The sequence below is a fragment of the Ursus arctos genome, unplaced genomic scaffold (genome assembly GCF_023065955.2).
Source record: "Ursus arctos isolate Adak ecotype North America unplaced genomic scaffold, UrsArc2.0 scaffold_14, whole genome shotgun sequence".
NCBI lineage: Eukaryota > Metazoa > Chordata > Mammalia > Carnivora > Ursidae > Ursus > Ursus arctos.
In genome coordinates, this window is record NW_026622808.1 from 43,571,054 (window position 1) to 43,594,441 (window position 23,388).

A 23,388-nucleotide genomic window follows, 5' to 3' on the forward strand; every position below is an offset into this window, starting at 1 on the left:
TTTGTGAAGCCTTTTCCAGCTTGTGTCCTTTCTCGAGGCCTCGCTGCACACCTGTGGGGCAGGTGCTTTTACCTGCCTTTTCCAAAAGAAAAAAACGTGGAGTAACATGACCCCAACCCAGTGCTGCCCCTGGGGAGCCATTCGTGAGGCCACAGCAGCCGGTGTAGTCCGTCACATGGGCACACCTGTTCAGAGCGTTTCACTAGTCGTGTCGGGGAAACCCACTCAGCGGTTAAGCTCCCAGAGCTGCTTTCCATACTTGGCGCAGAATATACGTTTCAGTGACAGGACATTTCATCCATTGGGAAGTCTTTGAAAATCAGTTGCTTTTGTTGTGTGTTGTTTCAGGAAGCAAGGGCTGCCTGCTTTTTAGGAATTTTCCATTTTCTCCTTTTCAGAGGCTCTTGGAATAAAACTTTGAGGAGTGGGGATCTGGATTTGGCTGGTGACTCTTGACCAGGGAGTGGCAAAGCATTTTCTAGAAAGAGCCAGATAGCAAAATCTGGGGGCTTTCAAGGCCATAAGGTCTTTATGGCAGCTACTTAACTCTGCCATTGTGGGGTGAAAGCTTCCACAGTTGCCATGTAAATGAATGGGTGTGGCTGTGTGCTAATAAAACTTTATTTATGAAAACAGGTAGTGGGCTGGATTTGGCCTGTGGGCTGTAGCTTGCTGACCTCTGTGTTAGACCAGGGGCATTCTTTCTCTTGTGTGGTGTGGAATACCTGTGGACAAGCTTTGCATGGCCTGTGTCACGGAGCACTCACAAGAACCCTGTGAGGCTGCTTCTGCTCTTTCCATTTAACAGTTGAAGCTAGCAGAGGCCAAAAGACAGTGAGCAATTGACTTGGAATCACGCCTCTAGTGAGTGGTGTGACACAGGTAGATCTCGTGACATCTGGCCTCTAGTCAGGTGATCTCTTCTGGCATCATGCGCCATATTATCCATCAGTCAAAGTACAATGAGGCCTTTGAACTGCAAAGAAACCTACACACCAAGATTTTGTTACTGATATTAAGAACTCAGCATGGTTCTGAAAATTCAGTATACTTGGTAATTCTAGAGGCTGTCTTGGATCAGTAATGATAGTTTATAACTATACGAAAGGTATGGTCGTTAAGGAAGAAGTCCAAGCTTGGTGAGTAGTAAGAAGGCTAGAAACATGTTCCAAGCCACAGTTGACAATGAGTCGAGACGATTTTGTTAAATCTTTTACCCTGCACATATCACTGTTGAAAACAGACTCCCAGCCAGTTGTATCTGAACTTCCTTCCCTTTCAAAGGGAGCCTTTGGTCAGTAGGGAAGCATCATGGCTCTCAGGCTTGGCCATGGGACCCAAAAACCTAAAAGGAATACTTAAGCTGATTTTAGGTTCGGCTTTAGAAGGTAAAGCGTGCAGTGACCTTCAAAACCAACTCACTGCCTTTTCTTTCTTCACCTGCAGAAAGCCACCATTAGCCACGTGTCACCTGATAGCCTTTACCTGTTCCGAGTCCAGGCCGTGTGTCGGAATGACATGCGCAGTGACTTCAGCCAGACGATGCTCTTTCAAGGTAAGGCTGGTTCCCTTCTTTCTGGCCCCAAATGCCCCTGTGCTCCTCCTTCTTTATGCTGCTTTATCTTTTTTCCTGTTAAGGGACTTGGACAAAGAAAAATAAGGCTGGCCTAAGAATTAGGGTGGGGTTTTAAATCCCACCTGAAGCGCCTCAGGGATTTAGGCCTTTTAGGTTGGGGGTATCATAGGCCAGAAGAGGGGGGAGAAGAGCAAAGTGTTATTGTTTGACTATCGCTATTTTTCCAACTTCAGGAAACCAAGTATTTGTCTAACACGGTCATCACAAAATCACCTCCCAGTCATGTCGTAGAATATCGTCTTTGGACTTCTAGCCTGATTCAGTTAGCTGTTCTCTTCAGAACTAGAACCCAAACATACGGCACAGACGTGAGCCCTGCTTATAGGATCCTTTGAGAAATAGATCCATGTACCTGTGATACAGGGTCTAGTAGAAATTTCCAGGGCCAGGACGGGGAGGCAAGAGAGGCATTTACTTTGGTGCAAAACTTTAAAGAGCATCAAAAAACTCAGTCATCAAGATATGCTATATTTTAATGAAAAAATTTTAGAAGCAAAATCAGTAAAAAAAAAAAAAAAAGTTTGTGGACAAAATACCCATTCTTTTTTTTTTTTAAAGATTTTATTTATTTATTTGACGGAGAGAGAGAGAGCCAAGCAGTGGGAGCAGCAGACAGGGGGAGAGGGAGAAGCATGTGGCTCAATCCCAGGACCCCGAGGTCATGACCTGAGGTCCTTGAAAATACCTAAATTCTAAATAAAGATAGGATCCACTCTGTCTCACCTGTCCCAGCCATATCCCAGCCCCAGTTCCACTGAAACTTTACTTACAAAAATAGGCAGCCAGCCTGTGGACCACAGTTCGCTGACTTGGTTTGGGGACATACATCACAACCAGCAAGGAGGGGAGGGCCAAGGCACGGGGCCCTATGCTGCCAGTCGGAGGGCCTCTCTGATAAGGTCCTTTCCTTCCGGGATCCCCAATTGCAGAGAAACCTCCACACCAAACCAGTGGTTCTTCATCTTTTTGAGTCACGTATCTGATGAGGGCATTGGACCTTTTCCCTAAAAAATGCCAGAATTTTGCATACAACTTCGGGGGCCCCATGAACCCCATAGTCTGTGGACCAGCAGCATCGCATCATCTCGAAGCCTATGAGAAATGCCCATTTCTGGGCCCCTCCCAGAACGACTCCCTCAGCATCTCTAAGGGTGGGGCTGGGAGTCTGAGTTCTAACCAGATGGCGCAGGTAACTGGCTGCCCAGTGAGGACAGAAGTGCTGGTCCAGAGCTACCGCCCCACCGTGGCTTGAGTCCGGCTGCCACTCGGCCTCAGTGGGACTCAGAGAATATTTATAAGCTTCTCCGAGCTACAGTGTCCCAATCTGAAAACTGGTATTAGTGACAGTACCCACCTCACAGGGGCCTCGTGCCATGACACGCGATGAAGCGTGTTAAGTAATTAGCACCTGGTACCAACTATAAATATCCCCTGAGCGTTCGGTTTGATCCAAAAAATAATAAATGCTGAACCCAGGGCCAGAAGTCCTCCAGCCTTAGATTCCCTCTAGGGATCCCTTCTAGCTTTACAGTCTGGCCTTTAACTGTTCTTTGCTCATGTTCACATTATGTCACCCTTCCATTTAAACTAATTGAAATGAGCGTGGCTGAATTTTTTGCACACATAAATCAGGCTCGCCGCGTCCACCTGTGCCCTGAGTGTCTTGGCGGCTCTGCCTGCGTCGAAGAGGGTCCATGGGGCCAAGGCCAGGTCTGTGCCAGCCCAGAGGAGAGAGAATGGGAGGCCGCAGTGGGAGCTTGCTGAGGCCGGGGCCCTGGAACTTCGGACACATAAATCATGAATAGGCCTCCCGTGTGCTCCAGCCGAGAACCTGGGCTCTGCAGAGCTGCCTTTCCTGATTAATAGGCCCCCGAGCTTGCTGGCTTCCGCGTGGACTTTGAAGAATTAAATGTTTGTAATGTAATGTAATTCAAAAAGGCCTTGTCAGCTATAAATTCCAAGCATGGGATGTTTAAAATGTCTGATCACAGAGACTTGTTGGAAATGGCCAGTGTCTCCTTTGTGTACGGACTCACTTTGTTCAGAGGTGGAGGTGAGTTGACTCATTTTATGTGTTGGTGTTTGTCCCTGTATGTTGACCAAGGGGCCTGATCCTCCATCCTCCCCGAGGTGGCTTTCACGTCTTGCCTGGAGCAGCCAGACGGGGGTGTACCAACTAGACCTTTGGGGAGGCTAGCACACCTCTCGTTGGGAGCCAGGTATGCATTTTTGAGCAGTAGGGCCCAGTGTCCCAACACTGATCAACGATTAGGACTTCAGTCTTAAAAGGGAAAGGAAAAAAGCGTAGAGAATGTCACCAAAGTCTTGCTGAGAATAATTGGGTTTCCCAGTGATGAAATTTACATCTGGTTTGGGAGCATGAGAAAGCCAGGTGGACTCTTTACATTACAGTAAATATAACACTATGTTCTGTATAACATAATAAATGTTACCTATTTGCCTCGGTGTGGTAAATGTAATAACAGTAATAATAGTAAGTGATATCTGCCGAATGGCTCACAGTTACAGAGCGTTTACCCATAAGTTATGGCATTTGACTGACCCCATGACAGCTTGTAATGTGTGTGTTATTTTACAGATGGAGAAGTGATTTTCTAGGCAGTCAAGTAACTTGGGAAAAAAAAAAATCACTTGGCTACTAAGCGAGGTCTGAATTTCTTATTCTAAAGCCCAGTCATTTAAACACAGCAACAGACCACCCCTAAAGAGTAAATATTACCCTGTACCCCCAGTAACTCAACAAAACAGATGAAAACATTGATTGCATGTTCAAAGCCTGTCTGCAGTTCTGAACAGTCTTGGAAAATTGCGGTCCTGCAGCTTTCTCTCTGAGCCACGGACGGACCCATCAGGCAGCCTGAAGCCAACGGATCCTCTCTCCGCATGGCTTAAAATACATAAGCAAAATATATAGAAAAGGGAACCAATTACATCCAAACACAGTTGTCAAAATATTTTAAACAAACAAATTTGGAATGTAGTCATAGATGCTTTTTTTTTTTTTCTTAATTAAAGCATTGAGTGACAAGCAGTGGGTCTGTTGGCTACTGTGATTTCTGAGTAGTGACGGACATAAATGACACTCCAGATAACTATGGCAGTTCTAAAGCCGTATAAGAACATCTGACTCAGGGGCGCCTGGGTGGCGCAGCGGTTAAGCGTCTGCCTTCGGCTCAGGGCGTGATCCCGGCGTTATGGGATCGAGCCCCACATCAGGCTCCTCCGCTATGAGCCTGCTTCTTCCTCTCCCACTCCCCTGCTGTGTTCCCTCTCTCACTGGCTGTCTCTATCTCTGTCGAATAAATGAATAAAATCTTTAAAAAAAAAAAAAAGAACATCTGATAGGTCGGAGACCAAGTCACAGGTTCTGCTAGCAGGTGGCCGAAATTTGTGGCCTGCTTTTCATGGTGGAAGGAAGCACTACCTGTCCGTGAGAGCTTAGTGGGAAGGCAGATGTCTTTCTTCCCCCGTCCCTGGATCCCATTAGGCCCATGGGCGCCAGGTTCAGTGCTTTGGATCCGAACGGTCCTAGAGAAACGTCGTAGTCACCCTGGCTTGAACCAGCTAAGTTAGTCCCAGGCAAGAGCTATTCGCTTCCAAGGCTGCTGTGTTAGACCTGGTTGCACTGACGTCTAGATAGGTCTCCTCTCCACGTCCGTCTCTTCACACAATGGACTTCACAGCTGTGCAAAATGAACATTTCATTTCATTTCATTTCATTTCATTTCATTTCATTTCATTTCATCATATCATTGCAGACTCGCATGCCCCTGGGGCCGCGCAGGGAGCCTGGACAGAGGAGGGGAGGGTTATCAAGGGGAAGCTGGAGATCCTACGTCCACCAAAAGGAAGTGAGGGACGCGCAGCCCCAGCAGGAAGGAGAGTTTGGTTTTACCGAATATTGTGATTTTTTTCAGGATAAGCAGGAAATTGGGATTTTTAGGTTGAAGGCTGTTGCAACAAATTCAGTTTTTAAAAAAGCTTGCAGGCCAAACAAAAAACTATGTCAGTCATTGCCACGTCTGGTTTGGGTAAAAACTTACAACAGGTACACATATTATTTGTTTTGGCATTTAGCCTTTTTTTTTTTTTTTTTTTTGCTGATTTTTCAGTGCCATGTATGTATAGGAAGTAAACTTTTAGTTTATATAACTACTGGTTTTTGAGATAACCACAAAGAGGCAGTTGTTGTTTTTTTTATGATACTGTTTCCCATTATTCACAATAGCGAAGCAACTGAAATGTCTACTGACAGTGCATAAACAAATGTGGTGTATGCATACAACGGGACATTATTCAGCCTTGACAAGGAAGGAAATTCTGACACATGGTCCAGCATGCATGAACCTCGAAGACATTATGTGAAATGAAATAAGCCAGTCACATAAAGACAGTTATGTGTGGTCCCACCTCCATGCAGTAGCTGCAGGAGTCAAACATATAGAAGGAGTGGGGGAAAGGGGGAGATGGGAGATTATTGCTTAATGGGTACAGAGTTTCCATTTTGAAAGATGAAAAAGTTCTGGAGATTGGTTGCACCACAACGAAAATATACTTAACACTACTGAGCTGCACACTTCAAAGTACTTAAGACGGTAAGTTTTATGTTCTGTGCATTTTGCCATAATTAAACTTGTTTTTTCAGTTATACTGTTTACAATACTAGCATATGGCCAAGGAAAACTGCAAGAAGGAGCTAACACCAGAACGAGTATTATGTGGATCATATAAGAATTTGACCATTTAGAGCAATGATATCTTACAGAGTTTCAAAACTTAAGTAGAAATAAAATGGATGACAATACAGAAAAGGTGAGGCAGGCAAATAGAGTTAAATTATTATACAGTTCTTGGGTTTTTAGCAAGTGGTCAATGTGCTAATTTAAGGTAAACTATAGTAAATTCAGGATTCATATTATAATGACGGAATGGATAATATAAGAAATTATAAACAAAAACATAATAGGTAGGGGGGTGGCTCGATCAGAAGAGCATGTGGCTTTTGATCTCAGGGTGGTGAGTTCAAGCCCCATATTGGGGGTAGAGATTACTAAAAAAATAATGAACTTTAAAGAAAGATAAGAAATAAGAACGGTGGAATATTATGACTCCACTTCTGTGAAGTTCAAAGATGGAGAAAACTCTAACAGAGGTCAGAATTGTGGTTACCTTTCAGAAAGGTGGGGTAGGTATTGAGTGCGACGTATGCACACCTGCTGGGGTCCTGGAGAACATCCCTCTGTGTCTCGGTTCGGCTGGTAGTCACACAGGTCTTTACAGAGAAAATTAATGGGACCATACACTTAAGATTTGTATATTTAGGGGCACCTGGGTGTCTCAGTCATTAAGCGTCTGCCTTCGGCTCAGAGCATGATCCCGGCGTTATGGGATCGAACCCCACATCAGGCTCCTCTGCTGGGAGCCTGCTTCTTCCTCTCCCACTCCCCCTGCTTGTGTTCCCTCTCTCGCTGGCTGTCTCTATCTCTGTCAAATAAATAAATAAAATCTTAAAAAAAAAAAAAGATTTGTATATTTGTTTATGTAAGTGTGCACTTCAAAACAGAAAAGCATAAAAATTGAAAAAAAAATTGAACTAATAGCTTAAGACAAGAGCCAGCAAACTATATAGTATTCTTAAAGTTTTTAAATGATTCACGAGCTAAGAAGGGTTTTACATTTTTAAATAGTTGGGAAAAGTTGGCATAGGAATACTATCTCGGGACATGCAGAAATTATATGTAAAGCTTAAAGTTTTGTTGGAACAACAAAAAAGGTATATTGCTTACAGTGTAATTTCTTTATTTCAGCTAATACTACTCGAATATTCCAAGGGACCAGAATTGTTAAAACAGGAGTGGTAAGTAGCAGATGGTAATTGCTTTGTCGTGGCCTGTGGTTAATTCACATGCAGTTAAAACTGTCACCACCAGGTGGCAGTATGATGTTGTTAAACTGCTCTTGAAGAGGTGAAAATACAGAAACAATTACATTTCTCACTGTTTATAATTCAATATGTTATGAAATGTAGCTGTGCAACAGAGTTAAAGCAGTTGCGTTATACTGTGTAATTCTTATCAAGGTAAAAACTCTCCAGATTTTAAATTATTTATCATCTGTGGGATCATACAGTGTAGGAGTACTCGCAAAGGAGTGGAAAAGGTCTCTTTCAAGCCCTTCATTGGACGTATGCTAAAGTTCAAAGGCTGTCATTTCCCAACATTATGTGGATTTGCAAATTGCTGGGGCCTCAATTAATATCTAAGCTTTGCCATTTCTAGTGTAACTAACAATCGTAATATTAATCACAGTATTGGGGTAACAGTAGTTGCCTAAAATTTACAGGCATTTCCTGGGTTTTAAGCACAGATTATTTGATTATTTTATTTACTCCTGGCAACATCCCACAAGATTGATGTTACTATTGTTCCCATTTTACGGATGAGGAAACTGAGGCCTAGTGAGTTAAAAGTAATGTACTCAGCATCCCCCAGATAGGGTTGTCAACTCAAGCCCGGACCGTCTGACTTCTCTGTCTTGGGTGCCTTATCTTATGTGGCATTTGGCATTTCATTGACCAACTTCAACACCTAACATTTGCTAACTCGACCGTTCTTAAACTACAAAGTTTCCCAACTACAATATGGTGATAATGTTATAAAATCAAAGTTGTTCTGGCTGTGTTGTTTTGAACCATTGAAGTGATGGGATGGAACTCTGGATTCTGTATACCAGGTTAGAAGAACTAAAATTAAGTGGATAACTTGGAGCAACATTTCTTGTTTTCCCCAAGGTACCATATGTGGCTCCCACACATAAGCCCCAGTTTAGTATGGTGGGAAGAATGAGCTGAGGCTCACACACAGGCAGCCTTCTCTCCAGCCCTTAACATCTCTGTGCCTCGGTTTCCTGACCTGTAAAATGGGGTGATGATCCTGCATGCCTCCGGGCTAGGGTGGGAAGGCCCGGCACACAGTTAAGTGGAATTCTTCCTGTTGGCGTATACATGGGCATAGATCTCACCGTGGATAGACCCAGAGACTCCGGAAGTTGTGGCGGCTGTCAGTCAGTTCCCAAAGTGTGCGGTGTTGAGTGTGGCTCCTGCTTCTGACCCTGCGGCTGCAGACATGGGTGGCCCCTCCGGAGGCCTGTTCTAGACCTAATTGCCGTATGCTCTCCACGAGGGCCACTGGTATATGAAAAAGTAAGGGCCCCTGTCTCTTCCAGTGTCACCCCAGGATCGTTCAACCATCCAGTGTTGCCAGTTTATTACTTAGTTGATATTGTTTCTACGCCAGCTTTAATGGTACTTACTTTTTTTTTTTTTTGACACTTGGCTTCCTCCTAAGCAGTAGCGGTGAAAAGTTGGGTTTGATATGCTAGTTAAAATTTTTAATGCACTCAAAGTAATTGTAAAAGCATGAAGACCAGAGGTGGTCACCTCGTGTTGGCTTTGGCACCATTCTTTGAGAAAGCCTGGGAGGAAAATGAAAGATTAGTAAAACCCATTAAGGGTCATAACCAGGGCCTGTTTCCCAATCCTGATGACTGACGCCACTCGCTTTCTCTTCTGTCCCCCCCCCACCCCCTTCCCGGGTGACCCTTTGAAGCCCACGGCGTCTCCCGCCTCGTCGGCCGACATGGCCCCCATCAGCTCGGGGTCTTCTACCTGGACATCCTCCGGCATCCCCTTCTCGTTTGTCTCCATGGCGACTGGGATGGGCCCCTCCTCCAGCGGCAGCCAGGCGACCGTGGCCTCAGTGGTCACCAGCACGCTCCTGGCCGGCCTGGGGTTCAGTGGCGGCGGCATCCCCTCCTTCCCCAGCACCGTGTGGCCCACGCGCCTGCCCACGGCCGCCTCCGCCAGCAAGCAGGCCGTCAGGCCCGTCCTGGCCACCACAGAGGCCTTGGCTTCCCCGGGCCCCGACGGCGACTCAGCACCGACCAAGGACAGCGAGGGCACCGAGGAAGGGGAGAAGGATGAGAAGAGCGAGAGTGAGGACGGCGAGCGGGAGCACGAGGACGAGGGGGAGAAGGACTCTGAGAAGAAGAAGAGCGGGGTGACCCACGCTGCCCAGGAGCCGAGGCAGGACGAGCCCACCCCCACCCCCTCATCTCCCAACAGGACTGCCGAGGAGGGTGGGCATCAGACTCTGCCCGGGCCTGGGCAGGACCGCACTGCTGTCCCCACGGACCGGCCCGATGACGCGAGGGATGCCCGCCCTGGCCTGGACTCCGGCTCGGTCACCTCCACCCAAGTGCCCCCCACAGTCACAGAGGAGCATTTCGAAGGGAGTGATCCCAGGAGGCCCCAGATGCCATCGAAAAAGCCCGTGTCCCGAGGGGACCGATTTTCCGAGGATAGCAAATTTATCACTGTTAATCCAGGTAAGTGGCCCAGTCCTCGTCTGAGGCTCTCCATGCCGCCGTGAGCCGGCTCGCCCTTTAAAACAATGGGACGGGAGATGAGACTCCAGAAAGTGCTTAATATTCCTAGAAATTGTGTATGTCCCTGGCGTAAAAGGTGCATGTGCGTGTATCTGTCTATCTTATTCTAATAAGAATAACCTCCTATATTGTCCTTGGAATAAGATCCGCTGTGGTATTTGTTTCCTGACAAAATCTACTCGCCTCAGAATAACTCTAAGGATTTAAACTACACAGTGAGGGGCGCCTGGGTGGCTCAGTTGGTTAAGCAGCTGCCTTCGGCTCAGGTCATGATCTGGGGGTCCGGGGATGGAGCCCTGCCTTGGGCTCCCTGCTCAGCAGACAGTCTGTTTCTCCCTCTCCCTCTGCCATTCCCCCTGCTTGTGCTCATTCTCTCTCTCTCTCACATAAGTAAATAAAATCTTTAAAAATAAGTAAACTACACAGTGAAGCAAATGAACAAAAGAGGACATCGATCTTAAGAAATCTCTTCATTAAGATCTCATTCCTTATTCACTCGCTCGGCGCCTGTGTGTAGGGACTGTTCGGTGCTGGGCACGGCGGGTGCCACGCCGGGGAGCACAGCCCCTGCGTCTTGAGGCTTGCCACCTAAAGGACATAGCGCTGGGGACCCTGAGCTAGTGCGCCCTCTGGGAAGCCGGGAAGCAGGGCGGTAGCCAGCGAGCGAGCAGGTGGGCTGGCTAACCGGGAACCCAGCTGATGACTTTGAACACGGTGCGCGGTAACAGGAGAGCAGCAGGGTACTGATGAAGAGAATCGTGACGAGGGCAGACCCATCTTCACGAACGTCGGCCGACCTGGGGGAGCGACCTGCACACTGAAACCAAACGTAGGAGGTGCTCCAGAATGGGGAGAGCTGGTGTTAGCCCCCGTCCTCGCCCGAGCAAGGGGGCTGCTGTCCCAGAGCCCCGTGTGCTGTATGCATTACCCAGCGTATGGATGGCGAGACCAGGGCGTGGCTGGTCTGGCCTCCGCCGGGAAGGGGTCCCCGTCACTCTGACCCATGCTGATCCGTCCCTCTCTCCTGCGCTCAGATCCTAGCGAACCATCCTGAGAGTCTCTGCGAGGCAGCCGTGAGCGTGAGGGGTTGTTATTGTTGTGAGGGGTTTTCTTAATAAGAAATTCTTCTTTTTGCCAGACTACAAGATGTTTAGCAACAATTTTTTTTGCATCTAAGCTGTTGTGGAGTTATAAGAGTGCAAAAAAAAAAAAAAGCAACTGGTAAATATTTATTTGCTTTTGCACTTGTAAACATTAAAATTCATCTAAAGCTGAGATCTCGTATGTTAAGATACAACTTAGAATAAATTTTCATGTTTTGAATTACGTTCCTCCTTAAAGCTGGTATGGACTCGTTTTTTGAAATTTGGGTTTCCTATGGGTGTTGCTCAGTCTGTCCTGGTTTTGGGGAAAGGTGTAGAGTAGCTTTCTGTGGAGTTGAGTGAAGGAAATATCGGGCCGCTTATAAAGCTGTTTGAAGCCATGCAACATGAACGGTGACATTTCCTCTAGGAATTACTGTGAGACAGTAGGATTTCTTGTATTTGAAGATGCTAAAGAAATATTTATGGAGTACCCACCGCGCACTAGGCACCGCACAAAGCATGGGGAATAGAACACAGATCAAGGCAGGCTCCCGTTCTCCGGGGGTTTATGTTCTTGTGGGGGAGCTTCAGGATATTCCCGTGCACGAGTGGTGGGAAGCGTTATGGTTGGGGAGGGGGGCAGTGTGGCATCGAGTGGTCAAGGAATGGCATTTGAGCAGAGACCCAAGTGGTGAGGAGGTAGCCAGCCACGTGGAGATCCTTGGAAGAGTATTCTAGGCTGCAGAAGGAATAGCAGGTCCAGAGACCCAAGGTGGGGATTCATTTGGAGTGGCTGAGGAGCGATCCCAAGGCCAGTGTGTGTGGACCCTAGAGAGTCGGGAGGGGGGATGGGGGTGAGTTCCCAGGAGGGCAGTGCTCAGACCAGGAGGGGGCTCGTCATCCATGCTGAGGATTTGATTCTAACTGAAATGGAAAACCAGTGGTGGATTTCAGCGGGAGACTCGCTCATCTGATTAGCCTTTTTCAAAGACCACTCGGGCCTCTTTGTGGAGATTATACAGGGGAGGCAGGAGTGGACACAAGAAGCCCAGTGAGGAGGTGATGGCTGTGATGGCTTGGACCTGTGGTGGTTCTCCAAAGACCAGTGGTAGACCTTGTCGAGATTGAGTTTCAAGCTTGAGCGGCTCTGATTGTGGACTCAGACTCTGGTAAGGTGGTCTTCTAGCCTGTTCCTCCGAAACACTTCTTTGCCCCTACTTCTGACAAAGGTGGCTGTTGGGAGCTTAGGTTGGGAGTGTTCATACCTCGCAAGACTAGAGTGCAGTGCGGGACCTGGGCCTGTTCCAGGTGGGAGGCAGTGAGTCACTGGGATTGGAGTCGATTCCAGGGAAAGGGAAACACTCAGTGAACCCTGGGGATTTGCAGCCCAGGGCGTGTGGGTCTCCAGCTTCAACCGTCAGGCATCCACGTGTGCCATCTTGGCACAGTTGCTCCTAGAGTCAGGTCACCCCCGTAGCCACTGCCCCTTACTCACTCTGCTTCCTCAGGCGGTCTCTGCTCAGCGTTCTCATCTGTAAAGTGGGGATAACAAGAGCTCTCGGTGCAGACGGGGGTGCAGATAAATGGGAGTCACCCTTGCTGTCAGTCACAAGGAAGGAGGAGCTGTCTGCAGCCCAAAGGCCACAAAATCACAATGGTGACCGTGAGGAGGCCCCTAGTGGGTCTTTCTTTTGTACTCCTCCGTGGACATTAAGGAGCATGCCAGGACTCTGGTCCCCAGTTAGCTGGCATTCAAAATGCCCCCCGGCAACTGTGCTCTATCCCCAAACTGGTAAACCAGAGCGACTCCCTCACCACGTTCATCTAGTGTGAAGGTTCATGTCTCAAAGCCTTGTGGGCCATCGGGCTCTGCCGAGACTTGCCGAAACTTGCCAGCCCCGCCAGGTAGCACAAAAGCAGCCAAAGTAATATGTAAGTGAGCGAATGTGGTTGAGTTCCAGCAAAACGCTGCATATAAAACCAGACAGTGGGCCTGGTTTGATCTGCGAGGCAGCGCGTGCCGACCCCTGGGTTAAGCGAAATACGTGTGTGCTTGTTAGTTAAGGAGGGATATGAGTGACTCGAGGGTAAAATTCCCCAACCCCACATCAGTCCGTGATCCCCACCGCCTCGCTTCGCTTCCAGCCCTTCTAGCCTTTCCCCATCTGCCTCCTCCAGCTTGGCATTTACTTTTTAAATAAAGCCTTCATGCTGCTGGTGGGTTATTTTAAAGACTTTGCATGTACGTTTCTTTAAATCTCATTTCGTTTTCTTCACAGTAAGTAAACAATCAATGTTTAGCCTTTTTTTTTTTTTAAGAGGGAGAGAAGGTATTGAGGGGCAGAGGGAGAGAGAGAATCTCAAGCAAACTCCCCACTGAGCACAGAGCCCGACATGGGGCTCAGTCCCCAGGACTCCAAGACCATGACCTGAGCCGAAATCAAGAGTCGGATACTTAGTCACCCAGGCGCCCCTATATTTAGTCTCTTTGAAACAAGCATTCATGTTTAAAGTTATAGACTATGTTATGTTTTGACCAGCATCTCCAAAAGGCTTGTTTTAAATTCCTTGATGTTTGGTAACCTCTTTTTAAGTCTCGTGCGTAGTAGTAATCCACAAGGAAGGAGTCCTCCTGTGGGAGAAGCAGCGAACTACAGAAAGCAGACAGGTGGTGTCACTGAGAGAAGAGGGCCATGTGATGGACATTAGGGAGGACTGAGGACCACAGCAAACCAGATGCACGTGTCTTTTCTAAAGAGGACAGCCTCACTCAGTTCCCCTGATTGTAGCCACTGAAGATGCCTCGCGAGGCAGAAACCCAAGTCTGTGCAGCATCTCCCAATTTTTAAATGAATCCCAATTTTTAAAACATTTTCTCTTTTTTCTTTCTTTCGTTTTTTGTTTTGTTTTCACGTATGCCAAACTAAACACATCCCTGGGCCGGGGAGGTAGGAACCACTGGTACTTGGCCTTGACTGTAGAGTTGATTGCGATAGTTCCAGCTGCTCTGGAAGCCGATGGGAAGGATGAGAGGCCTCCATGCAGCCACTGTGTCTGTTTGCTAACATCTGCTAGTGTGAAGCCCTCGACGGGGCGTGTGGCACATGGAAATCCGCCCTGGCCCCTCTCTTAGGAGCCACAGGCAGCACATGGTGCAGGCACCCCCAGGAGCCAGTTGATACAATAACATGTTCTTGGGGTGGTATGCACGACCGCAGACCCTAGCGGAAGCATTTCAGGGTGGGCATGGTCTCTAAAACAATCATTTAGTGCTACAGTTTTCCGTTTTCATTTTCTCAAATCAGGGAAAGTCCTTTCTCAGACTGAATCCTGCTCAGAATCCCAGTATATAAACACTCCTTCCCTGAGTGCTTACAGCTGCTCCTTTCCGTCAGCCCTGAGTCAGGTGCTTACAGGATGGTCCAGTTCTGGGCTCAGCCTACCACAGTCTCCCGGCCTCCTTTTGTTTGGACCTGAGCTAAGAATGGTCAGAGTCAGTTCATGGGGCCTCCTGTTCTGGTGTTTTTTTGTTTTTTAAGATTTATTTATTTCAGAGGGAGAGAGAGAGACCGGGGAGAGGGGCAGAAGGAGAGGGAGAGAGAGTCACAAATGGACTCTGAGCTCAGCACAGAGCCCGACATGGGGCTCGATCCCACGACCCTGAGACCATGACCGAGCTGAAACCAAGAGTTGGTCGTTTAACCTGCTGAGCCACCCAGGCGCCCCTGCTGTTCTGCTTTGAGCCACAGTGGAGGGCGCTAAGCTCCGCCACCCCACTCCTTTGGCAAACCCTAAGGTACCCCTTTGAAACCCTCGAGCTCTGAGGAACCCACCTTGAAAACCTTTGATTGTGGAAACAATAGCAGTACTGGGTAACATTTGTTCCGTGCTGGTGTTGCCTGTGCTAAAAGCCCAGCTGTGTGTCTGTAGTCCAATAGCACCCCTGTTCAGGCTGTGCTGTCCTTGTTGTCTTTGGCCAGTGAGGGAACCAAGACTCAGAAAGCTAAGAAACATGTCCGGGCAACACAGGGCTCCAACACACGCCCCGACTGCAGAGTCCAGGGGTGTCCTCCCCCCACGGTGCTGCTGTCCTTCTGCTTTGGGCTTATTCCCCGAGCGGGCAACACAAGACGAGATTTCAGATGACATGTTACTTATCAAGTGACTATTTGAATGTGTGCTTTAGAAAAAATAGTTTTCCGCTTTTGGCACAGGTTCTCAGCCAGAGAGGAATTTGTCCCCCTCTCCCCAAGGGCATTCGGCAATATCTGGAGACATTTCTGGTGGCCGTGCCTGGGGAGGGGCTGCTCCTGGCAACTAGTTGGGTAGAAACCAGGGATGCTGTTGAGCACAGACTAGCCCCCCACAACCAAGACCAGCCTGGTCCCAAGTGTCAGCGGCGCTGTGCTTGAGAAACTCGGATTTATCCTGTTAATATAAAGTTTCCTTTTCCAAGTTCACTTGGACAGAAATAAGTGCTAGGACAGGTTCGTGAAGACGGCAGAAATCATGAATGGGATACTCAGCCAGAGTGTGTGGAGGTGGAGGGAAACGTAGGTGCTGTATGTAAAATAAATTATGGCAGGCATTTGGACTCTCCAAAGCAGTTGGCAGCCAGGGGCTAGTTTTGTGGGTCAGGTTCCCTTTTTTGGAGGTGTTTTTTAGATTATCCCGCCTGTCCCTGTTCTTGGCTGTCCTCTTCCTGGGAGGGTCAGAAAGCATCGGCTGGGAGTGGCTCGAAGGAGTTGTTCAGTGCTGGCGTGGTTTAGTGTCTGCTGAGAAAGTGTCTGGGCCCTTGGAAGTTTCCTTCCCCCCCACCCACTAAGTGATCTTTGAACTAGGACAGAGTCTGTATCTCTTGGTATGGGAAACCAGACCCCACTGAGAACAAGCAGAACATTCCGTGAAGGCTGGGGTCAGGCGTTCAGGTTGTCGTATGTATTTGACGTAAGACAGTGTACAGGCTCTGTCCCCGCTGATGGCCAAGCCACACGATGTTGCAACCAAGTGTCTATGGTGGCAGTCAGGACCAGCATATTTATAGGGCTTAGAATGAAATTGGGATTTATCAAACACCTTCAGTTTCCTGACGCCTACTTGAAGTAGACACGGCAGACTGTTTGATTGTCTGAGTGTGATGAGGGGAGCTCTCCGTGAAGGGATAAGGAGTGCTTATTCCCAGGAACTCCAGGTGGTAATATAAATGAAAACACACGATGCTCCAATCCAGCTCAGGCACCGTAATGGGAGCCCAGAGCCCGTGGCCCCTTGCAGGAGAATATACATGTTTGTAACTGACAGTCGGGTCTCTGCCACCATGCTTTAGGTAATGCCGGGACGCCAGAAAAATAAAGGCAAATTTTGTGGCCCTGTGAAAAGCCAGCCACCTTCTCACTTCCCACCTGCTTGGGGGGCTACCATGCAAATGACAAAAGCAAACAGAAAATAACAAACGTTGGCGAAGATGTAGGGCATTTGGAACGCTCGCGCACTGTTGGTGGGAATGTAAGATGGTACAGCCGCTGTAGAAAACAATATGGTGGTTCCTTAAAACACTAAAAATAGAACTACCATATGATCCAGCCATCCCACTGCTGGGTGTCTCCCCAAAAGAATTGAAAGCAGGGTCTCGAAGAGATACTTGTGCGTTCACGTTCATAGCGGCATTATTTCCAGCAGCCGAGGGATGCACGTGTGGGTTGTTACCCAAACAGCTGAACGGATGAATAAGATGTGGTCCGTACATACAGTGGGATGTCATTCAGCCTCGGGAAGGAAGAACATTCCGATACACGCCGCAACACGGATGAACCTTGAGGACGTGATGCTTGTGAAATAAGCCAGTCATAGAAAGACAAAAACAGGATTCCACTTGCATGAGGCGCCTAGAATCGTCAAAGTCATGGAGGCAGAGGGAGAAAGGTCGTTGGCAGAGGCTGTGGGGAGACGGGTTATGGTTTAACGAGTATAGACTTTCCATTTTGCTGGTGAAAGACAGGGTCTGGAGATTGGTTACCCAACAGCGTGAATACACTTGACGCGACTGAACCGCCCCTTAGAAACGGTGAGGACGGTAAGTTTTACGTGTTTTTTAACCACAGTTTTTTGGGTGGTGGTGTGTTTTTTTTTTTTTTTTTAAGCAGCCGTCTTAATTCACGGTTTGTGGGTGGTTTTTAAGGAGTGGTGTTACTCAGAACAAATGTCGTCAAGTTGCCCGCAGTTGAACCCGGCGTGTGTCCTTCTCTCGATCTTTCCTGAACAGTGAAAGCGTGCCGCTTTCTCCTACTCCCGAGAGTGGTCTCTTGCATGCAGGCCCATTTTAGTCTTGACGGCGTAGGGGTTGTTGTCCTGCAGCAGAAGCTGGGTCCTCACCGTGCGGTAGGAAGCGTTTCAGATGCATCCATCTGATACATCACTGCTTGTAGCATTTCTAGTACATTGTACTCCGTTTTTATTTGCTTCTACTGGGATGAGAGCCAAGCCAGTAAAAGGCAAACAGCATTAATTCAGTGATGACATATGCCACTGAAAACTGTTTTTCTTTTCTTTTTTTTTTTAATTTTTTTTTTTTAAAGCAGAATGGAGGCACTTTACTCAGATTCTGTTGGATGCTGAAAGAAAAGCTGGGAGGAGGAGGGGATGTGGGGAAGGTCATTCATCCTTGCTTCTCTCCTGCGAATGCTCAGAGCAGGTTAGTTCGCATCTTGCTCTAAGTTTTATCTGGAAGACGTTTCAGAAGGAGGCTCATTTTCTGAGTCCCAGCTCTGGCTGGCCTCCCTCTTCTTACCTTCCCAGCAGCCCTTTATCGCAGCCGTGGGGGTGGAGGGAGAGGTGGGTGTAAGTTGTTACCCCCATCCCATTTCATCCTGGCACACATGGACCAAGGAGATGCAGCTGTGGAAAGAGTATGGAAAAGGGACCCAAGTCCATTTTGTTCTGCTCATTCCTTGGGTCAGAGTGCCCCCCAGCAGCCTGGAATTAGATGGGCTAGAGTGAGCTGCCAGCAGGGTCAGGGGTGAGGACGGTAGGTCTGGTGGGTGACATTAGGGAGCAGCGAGGACTGTGGCAAACAAGGGACACATGCCCTGTCAGAGCAGAGTATGCTGCTGGGTTCCAGCTGATGTTTGCCGTGTGGGAATTCAGGCCAGCCTTGCCAACTCCAAACATTGCTGGTTGGCGATTCCATTGTTGGTTTATGTGAACTCTATTGCCTATTAATGTTGGCAGCTACCTCACAATCTAATAATAATTAGTGGGGGAGGGGTGCCAAGCCAGGCGCACGTGTGGGCTGCCAGTTCACACAACCCATGGCGGGCAGGAATCGAAAGCTCGCTCTGCTGGGAAAACCAGACCATCTGGACAATCAGAGATGGAGATGAGAGGAAAAGCTCCATTAACTCAAAGGTCCTGGACTTACTCTGGTGTCAGGATTTGGGCATCGGGGAGGGGAGCACGCCCTCCGGGAACTGGGCAGCCAAGTTCTCCCAGGAGGCAGCTGGGTTACAAGTGAAGCTCTGAATGAAAGGGAGCTGCTCCCAACAATCGGGAGTGCTCATTGTACCACACTGGTGGCACCGGTGCCTGGTTCCATTGGAAGGAAGAGAAGAATGGACTCTCTGGGTGCCTCGTCGGTGTCAGGCACTGTGCTTAATACTGCTCAGGCCAGCTTCAGAAGAGTGGGACCTGTGCTCAGAAGGCCCTGTGCTGGCCTCCACGCTCTGCTGTCCCCATCTTGAGACTCTTTAATAGCTTGTGAACAGGAGGCCCCCTGGTTTCATTTTTGCATCTGGTTCTGTAAGTTACGTGGCCGTAATTTGCACAATCTTCTTCACCGTGGATGATCTCATTTACTCCTTATAAGTCCCCTGAGAGGTGAGCATCATCATGTCTCCCTTTGGTAAAGGAGGGACCAGGGGCTCAGAGATGGGCAGTCACTTACCCAAAGCCACACAGCCAGCAGGGCCTGAGCCAGAATTTGTCATCCGGTCTGCTTGGCCCTGAAGTGCATGATGTTGGTTGTACCGAATAGTTCATAGTATGTTCCAGTCTCTGGAGGCCTTCGCATGGGGAGGATTGTCGGGGGACTGAAGGTCCAGGAGCAGGCGAGTGTATACCCAGCCCAGGCAGCATGTTACATGTGCCTAGTAGTTCCTGGCAGTTCACCGTTGTATCACACTTGCTCCTCCGAGGGCCTGCCGGGCCCCAGACTGAGTCGGGCAGCAGGACGGGCGTTTCTGAAGGACAGCAAGAAGTGGGGTGCGTGTGGTCTCAGGGCCAGCTATGAGGTTCTGCCCCCGCACAGGCAGAGTGCTCGTGCCCCGCTCGTCTGAGCTCCTGTGTGATTGCCACTTATGGTCTCAGATAGTACAGGGCGGTCACACTCAGCATCTGCCTTGTGCTGCTGGGGTGTTGACGACAGAGAGGGTGAATGGGGATGGTGATCACCCCCATCGATGATGTGAACAGCTGTCCAGTGGCTACTGGGCAACATTCAGAGTGTCTTATAGGTACTAGTTCGTTGAATCCACACACGCCACAGGGTAATAGGCAATATTATTGTCTCCATTTACAGAGCAGGAAAAGAATACACAGAGAGGTTAAGTAATTTGCCCAGGGTTGCAGAGCTAGTAGGAGACAGGGCTTCACTACTGTGCTTCCGTGTACAAATGAGAGTCAGCCCTCCCTTTGGGGACCCTTGTAGCAAATGAAAGAGCAGGTATAATTGAGTGTGACGTGTACAGTGAGGGGAGTGCACGGTGAGGGTGTGGGTGAGCACAAGAGTAGGTACCAGCACCACTCAGCGCCAGGCACATCTTTCCATTGAATTTTCCCACCATCCCTATGAAGCAGGGTTTTTTATAGAGGAAGAACTCCAGGCCCAACTGATTCAGGTTATTGGTTGAAAGTCACATAGAAAGTGGCAGAGCCAGGATTTGAACCTGTGATCTGAACTTGACTCAGCCCTCCAGAGATAGCACAGCCTGAAGCCTTGCTACGGAGAAAGCAGCCCCGAACCAGGATTGGGGGGGTCGATGGGCGCTTCTGGGGACAGGGTGGGAATGGCATTCCTGGCAGTGGGGTGACAGGGACAAAGGCCAAGAAGGGGGACCCACCGTGGCCCAGCATGGTCACTGGTTGGATGGGTGTTCCTGGAACACAAGGGGTGGGGAGCCGCAGGAGATAATGGGAGGCCTCGTTGTCCCTGAGAGCAGCACGGAATTCCTCAGGAGAGGGACAGGAGCAGCATTCACGTGGTCGTGTGCAGACGCGATGACATTCCAGGCTCCTAGTACCATGAAGTCAAAGCAGGACCGGGAACGCAACGATGAAATCTACTTTGTCATGCGTCAGGTGGACATCCAGCAGCGCTCGTATTTTTGCCTGGCCTCGGGCGAAGCCCCGGGCAAAGCCAGTGCCTGGTGGAACCGTGTTTTCTTAGGTCTGTCATGCCTCAAGGTGTTGCTGATGGAGGGTCACTTGTCCACCCCTTCAAAACCAAGGTCGCCCACGAGCACTGGGAAATGTTAGAGAAATGCCTCAGTCATGCATACGCTGAGGTCGCCCCGAGCCCGGCCCCGGGCGCACCACGGCTTCCAGACCCATCTGCACACCATGCTGTCCTCTGGCAAGTGAGACCGGAGGCTCCCCGAGAATCTAATGAAAACCTGCACCCTCGCCTTGTGGGGGCCCAGAGAGGGACAGACGTAACGGCCGACACATGGGATTTCTGGGGCCATGGAATATGCCATTGACCCTCACAACTAGACCGTGACTCCTAAGTCCCAGACATGCTGGAATGGCCGCTGTTTGCTGGTTTTCGGATGGCAGAGATAGTCTAGAGCTGGTGTTTCCAGTGACAGTTTAGAGAGATGGGTGTGAGGGGCTCCTCTGGCCAAGGGTCCTTTCCAGTGCTTCGGGATGAGTAGGGCCTGGAGTTTGCATTCTGCCTCTGCCCCTGCCCATCTACCATGTTAGTAGATAGGCAAGAATCCTCTTCTGTCAAGAGACAGGGAGAGGGGCGCCTGGGTGGCTCAGCTGTTAAGCGTCTGCCTTCGGCTCAGGTCATGATCCCAGGGTCCTGGGATCGAGCCCCACTTCGGGCTCCCTGCTCGGCGGGAAGTCTGCTTCTCCCTCTCACATTCCCCTTGCTTGTGTTCCCTCTCACTTTCTCTCACTGTCAAATAAATAAATAAAATCTTAAAAAAAAAAAGACAGGGAGAAAAATAAGACATTGGGAGTCCCCCAGTATGCCAATGCCTCGCAGGGTGGGTACCGAATTCACTGGACATGTAGCCCGTAATGTCAGTGCTCCTGCCATAGTTTCCATTAACAGGACCTTCCAGTCCTTCAGCCCTTCCCAGCCATCAGCCGGATAGCTGCCTGGCTGGGCTGCCCCCTGCTGGAGCCCAGCACGATTATTCTCATTTGTAACTGCTTCTTCTAGAGCTTTGCTATTAAAACATTAGGTCAAGGGGAAGAATTGTACATCTGATCTCTTAAGCCTCAGCTTCCAGCGCTCTTGGGACTAGAACCTCTTCTACTTCAGCTTACAGGGCCCTGGCAGATGTGGCCTCCCCTACTCCATCTTGGTCCCCCCTTTCTCATGCTCTCTGTCCAGAACACACTTCTTCCCCTGCACTCAGCCTGGCTGACTCCCCTTCACCCTCCAGGTACCTGTGTCAAGGAGCCGCCTCCAGAACCGCTAGGCTAGGACAGCTCTTCCCGCTGTGCGTAGCCCTTGGGCTGTATCCGTGGCATCCCATTCATCCTATCCTAACTCCTTGTTCTAGCGTCTGCCTCTTCCCTTCCAGTGATTCCCACCCCCCAGCACAGGGCTGTCTCTGCCTGACGTCCTGCCGCCTCCCCATCCCCTAGCACCGTGTCGGGCACACACTAGGGACTTGGCAAATAGCCATCTAATGAGAAACTGTGGAGCAAGAGGTCAGGAGCAATGGGCTGGCACGGTTAGGAAGATACTTTATAAACCGTGAAGTGCTGTGTTAATGGTGTCTCATCAGAGTGTGCCTGCCTGCCTGCCTCTATCTCCTTACCCGTGAGCTGGCCTCCGTCTGGCCCCGTGGGATGCCCGGACTGTGCGTGAAACAACAGAGGTGATCAAAGGAAGCTGGAAGAAGCCGGTGAAAAGCTCTGTAACACGCTTCTTCATTACTCAGGAGTCTTGCCTCTTTACAAATCCGCTCCCAGGGCCAATTATTTCCTTCCTGGTCAGCCCATCTTCTCCGCCTTGGAAACCCAGTCTGATGAGCCCCGTGTGGAAGCCGCCCTGCAGAGGGACACTCTGGGCTGGCGGAGCGCTGGCCTCGTTTTTGCTGAGCGCAAGGCAGCCTGCAGCCAGCTGTAGGCTCTTCCCGGGGCTTCTCCCCTCGCTCACATCTAACCTTCGCTTTCTCGCCACCTGCCTCCCATGATTGTCCGTGAGCACCCCTGCCCTTCCCAGCCCCGCTCGGCATCCATAGGAGCCTCATCTGCACCACCTGGAGATTTCCAGGCATCTTCCGCGTGGTATAAAGGAGAGTAGGTTCCTTCCGGAGGCTCCTGGGGACTTGGGACGCTCCTCGGGGCCTGCGAGAGCCAGAGGAAAGAGCTGCTTGGGTAAGAGGTACCTGCGGACCAGAGAGAATCCCGGGTCGCTTCAGACTTGCCTGTGAACCTGTAGACTGGCTGCTCTTTAGAGGCGGACGTGTGCTGGGAGCAGAGCGAGGCATGGCTTCCTCGCTCCGGTTGTCTTTGAACTTTTAGAAGGATGGGGGTGGGGAGGAATGGGATAAGAGGGAAAGCTGGAGACGCAGGCTCTCCGGAGTCCGGCGGGTGGGAACTGCTGGGCGGAAGCATCTCGGTGCTCCCGGTGGACTGTGCTGTAATGGAGTCTGAGTGGCTGGCTGGGACTCCGGGGGGGAGAGCTGCTGCCCTACCTGGAGTCCCCTGCCCAGCCCCACCCTTGCCCGGGAGACTGGGAGCCCCGTCTGGATGATTGTCCCACTACGGCTTTATCTTTTAGGGAGAGGTGCTTTCCCCAAACAGAACTGGGTGCTAAGCAGGCGAGGAATAGAACCGTTGCTGTCCCAGCTGGTTATCTTAGCAAAAGCCCTCCTGCCCTCCCTCCGGCCTTGGCGCTGGCGAACCTGAGCAGCTCCCAGCCACCTCCCACCGCTCCAGTCCCTTTCCAGACGCAAGTGTGAT

General features: G+C 49.7%; 1 protein-coding gene across 7 annotated transcripts in view; it reads left to right on the plus strand.

The window, feature by feature from the left end:
- Positions 1 to 23,388, plus strand: part of PTPRG (protein tyrosine phosphatase receptor type G) — a 681,996-nt gene that overhangs the window by 576,117 nt on the left and 82,491 nt on the right. For all 7 annotated transcript variants that reach the window (XM_026501151.4, XM_026501155.4, XM_026501152.4 and 4 more), the window contains exons 10-12: positions 1,447 to 1,555; positions 7,465 to 7,514; positions 9,265 to 10,042. In XM_026501151.4, coding sequence (XP_026356936.2) covers positions 1,447 to 1,555; positions 7,465 to 7,514; positions 9,265 to 10,042 — 937 coding nt within the window. The remainder of the gene's footprint in view (positions 1 to 1,446; positions 1,556 to 7,464; positions 7,515 to 9,264; positions 10,043 to 23,388) is intronic.